General features: G+C 43.6%; 1 protein-coding gene; it reads left to right on the plus strand.

The window, feature by feature from the left end:
- Nucleotides 1-418: 418 nt before the first annotated feature.
- GSTUM_00003320001 (uncharacterized protein) lies at nucleotides 419-2,083 on the plus strand (the record flags this gene model as incomplete). XM_002836977.2 has 3 exons in its annotated part: nucleotides 419-1,504; nucleotides 1,532-1,554; nucleotides 1,616-2,083. The coding sequence occupies 3 exons, from the start codon at nucleotides 419-421 to the stop codon at nucleotides 1,809-1,811; spliced, it is 1,305 nt and encodes a 434-aa protein (XP_002837023.1). The 3' UTR covers nucleotides 1,812-2,083.
- Between the last annotated feature and the right edge of the window lie 4,842 nt (nucleotides 2,084-6,925).

Genomic DNA, 6,925 nt, shown 5'->3' on the forward strand with positions numbered 1-6,925 from the left:
CCATCTCCTTTCTCTAGCTCTTTGTCTTTCTATTCCTCTCCTTCTTCTCCTTCTCTTCCCCTTCTTCCTCGTCTTCTCTATTCTTCTGCGATCAAAACAACTTCCAACACCCCCTCCTCGTTCCCTATTCCTCCCTATTCCGCACAAATTCCTTCGCGCTTCTTGTTCTCTCATCTTTACCCTCCCTTAAACACTCACATCTAATTTCCCCATTCACATTCCCTTCTTCACCCTTCACAATCATCGCCAGCTCCCTCTCGACTTCCGCCCATCATTTCTGTTCCCAACGAAAGAAGAGGAAAGCTCCAAAATTCTCCTGGAGGTATTTTTTCGTGTTAGAGCCTTTATTCAACAGGCTGGGGTAACCCCATCCTGGCATCTCTCAGAGTAATAAAATTACAAATCGAAAATTCTCGCGATGTCCACGTTTGGGAGTCCCTCAGCCATGACTCGTGGTGTTCAATCGTCGCCTTCATCTAAACCCGCCTCGCCAACCGCTGGTAATGTTTCCGACAAGTCAGCAAATAATTCAAATAGAGGTACCCACACCAACAACCATCCCTTGTCAACCTCGTCACCACTCCATCGTCAACCAAAATTTCCACAAGATGTGGTCGACTCTTCGGGCCGCATCACCAACAACCATAACGGCAAAAAATCAGCACCGCATACGGGGCCATCGCGCCCACGTCAAGAAATTATTGAGCTTGATAGCGACACGGAACCAAATAGCGCCTCGGGAAAATTGAACTCATCTATCGCCCCTTCAGCAAGGAATAGATCTCTCCTCGGCCAACCGTTCGATCCTGTTAGGAGTGGATCCACTGCTAAATCCGGCCATCGTGCTTCCGCGTCGCCTTCTATATCCTCGCTGATCGACCCGCAGCCACTAACCGAACCTCATGCCGCGGCCTTATCGTCCGACAAGCAATTCAATTCGTCCTTCGCTTCGGACACTGCTGTCGGAAATGGTGTGAGGGTAGAGAAATTGCCGCGATCCGGCGAGGTGGGGGATTCACTAAACCGATCGCCGAAATCGAAAAATGGTACAGCTCCTTCTTCTGCAGCTGCATCTCCCAAACCCCGACCGTCTCTGCCTTCGACCTCTGGCAATGGATTATTATCGGGTGTTTTACCAGGTACGACTGCTGCTACTAGCGAAGCATGTATCCCCAACATTTATATTCATGTTCCTCTCAATGGGGAGCACAACAAATATGTTAACTTTGCTAAACTGGCGGAGGAGCGTTACGGATGGGCAGCTTTGAACCCAAAGCTCGCGAGAGCTAGGGAAAATATGATGAAAGGGGACAGTGGTGATGAGATGATGGTTGATGGCTCGGAATCGGAGTCGAATATTGAAATGGATAAGCCGATGGACTCCGAAGGTGGGAAGCGAAAAAAGAGAAGGCATCAAGACATTTATGACAAAAACGACCCCTTCATTGACGATACCGAGATGCTTTGGGAAGAGCAAGCTGCCGCCTCAAAGGACGGTTTCTTCGTCTACAGTGGCCCCTTAGTCCCGGAGGGGGAGAAACCCCAAATTGAAAGGTTAACTAACTAATCCTTGGCATTGACTCGCAATATCCTTCTTACTGACATGGTTAAATAGGGCCGATGGCACCGTAAAGAGAGGACGCGGGCGTGGGCGTGGCGGTACCACTCGTGGCACGGCGGCTGCACGAGGTCCTACCATCAGGAAACCTCGTCTCACAAAGAAGGAAAAGGAAAGAATGGAGAAGGAGAAGGAGGAACGTGAAAAGACATTCTTTCAAGTCACTTCTGTTAAACCTCCCGGTGGTGGTTGACACTACCTGTGTCTGGCTGGCTGGGTTGTTTCCTTGGGGTGGATGTTTTTCGTCTTTCATTTTTCTAGTTGTATTCCATAAACTTGGGAGAGGGGATCTGTAAAACTAGATGTTCGATTATGTCATGGCGTTCGTAGTTTCCTTGTTACTTCTTTTATCACATTTTATTTGCTTCGTCTCACCCCCCGTTTACTTCCGGAGCTGGAGTATCGCAGATAAGTGGCATAGTGTATTTTAATTCTCGAATGGATCATAGGGCTATGGCAAGTTGATATTCTGCTCTTTACCAATTGAGGTTGTTAAGAAACCATTTAGTTTACCAACGAGCGGTGTGGTTCTGAAGCTATATTTTCCGCTTACCGATATCATATTTTGTGCCGAGCCTACGGATGGGCCTTATTGTATCTCATTTCGGGAATTTATATCTGTATACGGATTGGAGCTTCCGGGTCAATTCCCAAATAATTGTATTTTACAAAATCGATGTTATTGGTACCCGAGTAGGCCGTCCTTACCCCCTGTTCTATAATAAACGCTTGCTATCCTTATGTTGGGTTGACGAGATAGCGCAAGTTACAGCGTGCGTATAGGTAGGTGTCTGCGATTGTGACAATCATACTCCATAAGTGAGCTTAGAGCACTTGAAACGGAGGAATGCGGGGCTAACCACCCCTGCTACACTGCATGCTCCTGTCAAAGAGGTTTCTGTACGAGACAACGATACAGTGGTGCGGAGTCAAAAAAAAAAACAAAGAGAGAGAAAGAAACAGGGAATAATTTACCACTATTTAAATAAGGAATAATCGCAGGGTGAAGTATTTCAAATATCTCTATAATTGATTTATCTGCAATGAATAGAGAGAATGGATCTGCTACTACTCCTTCAATATTGTGTTACAAGCAATTAAGTGTCACTATTAAGGTTTATTCCTAGATGAAGGGTTTGGTAATTTATTATCATTTTGTAGTAAAATAAGAATTCATATGGAGGTATAGTATATAAGATTTTTAGACATTGCTAGCAGGAGTTTGCTGCTGGCAGGGGAACAAATCAGGTATAGTAGTATAGTTTATATGCTAAAGGCCTGAGGAAACAACTGGAATGAAAGTTATAGAGGTTTACTAATATGTTATCAAGAGGCCATTGGTCAGAAGAAATAACTGACATGGGGTGGGCACACCTTCTCTTAGATCTTGAAATTCATGCTCTCCAACCATCTTACAAGTTTCATAGACTGCATCCTGTAATATATTATAGGACATATTCTCTAGAAAGTTATCTTGTAGATAATTTTTTATAATATGCCATACTAACTCAATAGGGATTAGTTTAGGAGAGAAAGAAGACTAATAGATAACTACAGTTTCTCTCTTCAGAAGCTCAGCAGTAGTACTTCCTATGGTGAGTCTTCAAGCCCCATCCTGGATAAGTTTTAACATAATGAGTACTCCATAAGGAAAGATAGATCACAAGATTGTAACTGTACTAAAATGAATTCTTTAGAAGATAAAGATAAAACAAAAGTCTTAACATCTTAGTAATAGAGTTGAAGAAATAAGACAGTAAAACTTAATATTATTAAGCGTACAGCTTCAGTCCATCAGTTCCTTAGTCTCAAGTGGAACTTAATTATCTAAGTAGAGAACTTGCATATACTTAATTAGATATTATATACTACTAGCTCCTCCCAATCACTACCCTCCATTCCTGAGTATTCAACATCAATTGACTACTTTAGCTACTACTATGATTGGTTTAAAGACTATCTATAATAGACCAGACTACTCTGTAGTGTTTTAACATTTTCAAGGCTGAAGTACTTTAGCTGTGACATCTCAAATGCACCCACAGGAGTAAAGATTTTTCATATCATAGGAATGTTGGTAGCAAACAGTCATGCCAATCAGAAGTCTAACTAATCAGTAAACTGCCTACCCATATATAGTTTGTCACTATATATTAGTAAAAATAATTACCCATATCACTTGCATCCTGTGTGTCTGAAGAACAGGATATGCAAAATGTGAACAGCGAATCAGGATGTGACGTCGCTTGGACCTTGCATCTGGACTTTCCTTGCCTCCCAACTCACATCCTGAAGATTTCCTAACACGGAGCACTAAGTCCTCTTTGTCATGACAATACCCCACACCCTGGCATTTACGTCCAGACAACCTCTGATCCTCCCAGCATGTGTCTGGTGGAAGTAAGACCCCTGCTTATCTGCATTGGGATGACGTCTAAACAGGCTGCCTGCGTCAGGATAACATTGTTCCACCGTGGCTTCATCTGGGCTATATCTCCGGCTCGCCTGTTCCAAAATGATATTATTTGCCTTGCATTCCAATATCTGGACTATCTCACACTTCCGTACTATCTAGATACCATGATATTCCCCTTCTACATCTGGAGTCTTTCTCCCTACAACTCACCTCACTGGGACATTCCCCTTGCTCCCAGATTCTCATCCAGTTTGTACTATCAGTCATCCAGACATTCTCTGGATGCCTTCAGCACGCACCAAATTCTTCCTGACCCATCCCCAGTGCCACCCCCTTTCCTTTAATCCTCCCACCTTCCTGCAGATATTTTTATGTATTACATTTTGGTCGTGCTCAATTCTACTAGTACAATTGAATATTGCATTCAATTTTCTTTTCCTATATGCCTCCATTTATCTACTATACACTCTTCACTGCTGATACCGCACATCAGCTTAGCCGGAAAAAGATATCTATTAAAAGTGATATTTACACATCCGTAATCTCCATTAAGTACCCAGGGTGACCCTAATTGGGCTCCCGCTCATTAACGTCTGGCTGCCAATCACCGAATCCCATCCATGATCCTTGGCCTTCCTCGGATTCCTTGATGCTGAGCGACAGGCGACCAGGCCAAGAATCACTTATCAGGCACCTGGTCATCAATCTTAAACTGCCCTCCGGTGAATATCTAGGACTAGCTGGATCTGGGACCAGAAGTCCCAGCACTTGGGCAATCGACATCTGGCTATAATTAAACCAAGTGTCTGTTTCTTGTGACAGTACTGGACTTTCCTAGCACTCCTCTAGGCCAAAGCGGTCCAGCTTGATCTGATGTGGCACTGGCAGTGAGGGGATCTGGTCACTTATTTGACCCTCGAGGTCTGTGCCGTGAGCACCCCCATTATCATTATACCCCTCATGGCGGTCTTGCTATACGACTTAAATCTGCTCAACTATCTTCTGGATTGTCTGCCACATGTATTTAACAATCATGTCCTGGACACCCGGTAGGCACTTTGCCCATGTTTTTTTCTGCTGTACAAGAAAGGTGTTTGGTATCTGGTAACAAGTTAGTACCTTGGTCATGAATCATGTATTATGACAGTGCCGGAATCTTACCTCTAACTGCCTTGGGCTGGAAGTCCCTTTGCTCGTAATAGATTCGTGATTTCTACGCTGGCAGTGTATGACAGATTATAGCGCTCATCAAGCAGATCATAGTGCCTTTGATCCACCTAAGAAACTTGGGATCAACAATCTTACGCATTTTCTTTCCTGCGAAAGACTTGCTGTAATTCGCCTCTGGAATTTATGGCATAGCGAACTGCAATGTCAGGTTCTTTATTAGTGTTAGTCATGATCAGTAGTGGTCACTATGGGGTTGTTACCAGGTGTTAATGAATCTCATACACTTTTGGATCACAAAAAAGCATATCTTGTTTCAGCAGATAATCCACCCTACTCGACATCGCTGTCAGATCCTCCTGTAGTTTGTATAACTTGACAATGTAATTCTTCACATGGTATATGAACTGAGATTGCACCCCTGAGTGTTTTTGGGGTATCTTGGTTTGATAGTGCATATTGCATGCTATCATGCCTGGCCAAGAGGTCTTACCTGATATATGAACTGCTCTGATGGTCCAACATCTTCAGTATGTCTCTGCCCTTCCACAGTGTCCTTCTAGACTTTGAGCACCTGACCGGTCAATGCAATAGCATTTGGGAGTGGGTCCTTGAACTGTGTGTACTCCAGAATGAGTGACTTTACTCAGCTTAATATTACGCCTTCTGTCCCTGTTACTACGTTGCCCTGTGACTTACTTGATAACAAGTTGTCTGGCTACAGCGTGGCAGGACAACTGGTAGGACAAGAACTCCAGATATCAGATGTATGATCACTCCTGCCACCCAGTGGTAATGAGAATCGTGGAATGCTGGATGGTGGGAATCTAGCAGGACTGTAAGGCCTGCTGCGAATTATTTGCCCATGAGGTCCTGGTTTCTCCCCTGGAGGATTGGCATATTGTATTCCAGAGATGGTGGAAATCTGGACCTTTGGTATGCAATTATTTTGGTGTCTGTTAAGTGCTTGAGACTCATTAGACCGTTGTAGGCCAGAGCTATTGGGAATATTAATATCTTAGGGATTGGGTTTAGTATCCGATTCCATTTATCTGATACCTACAAGTTTTAGTATTCATTGCTGCTATCCACGCTAAGATAAAGTGTTTCTGTAGCTCTTTGCCCTGCAGGTTCTATCTCAGGTTTGGTATACGCAGTGCTCTGTATGGTGGCATTCCAAGGACATTTTAGAGGTCTTCCTAATTGTGTGCTAGCAATTGGTGGAGGAGACGGAGTTCGACCTGATGACTAGTGGTTCAATAGTGTACTTAGCGATCTGTCAGAGTTGTTCGGTTGTGTTGCTAATATCAACTTTCCAAATCCCATTCTGTCGAGTTGGGCATCGTGTCTATGTCCATTCAGATTTCCCACTCTGGGAATTGGCTGACTGCATATCTTGTTTAGATGTTATTTATATATCCTATAACAGGTTAGTGAATGTCAGGTAAGTGAGTATTCAGGATGCAAACAGTATGAATCTCGAGTCTGCTATGCGGTAAGTGCAGAGTTTGTCTAGTTTGCTGGCATTCAATTGGATGCATCAGATCATATATACTAGGCCTGTGGCCTGGGGTTAGGAGTGGCATAATCATCAACTATCATTCAGTATTGGATTCTCTGGCAAAAAAAGGACCTCTTGTGAGCCTTCAACCTTATGTTCATAATCAAAACATTCCAAGTTATCACCGGCCCAGGATTAAAGCATTAAATCATTAGGAGTCATG

Source organism: Tuber melanosporum, assembly GCF_000151645.1.
Source record: "Tuber melanosporum whole genome shotgun sequence assembly, scaffold_169, strain Mel28".
Taxonomy (NCBI): domain Eukaryota; kingdom Fungi; phylum Ascomycota; class Pezizomycetes; order Pezizales; family Tuberaceae; genus Tuber; species Tuber melanosporum.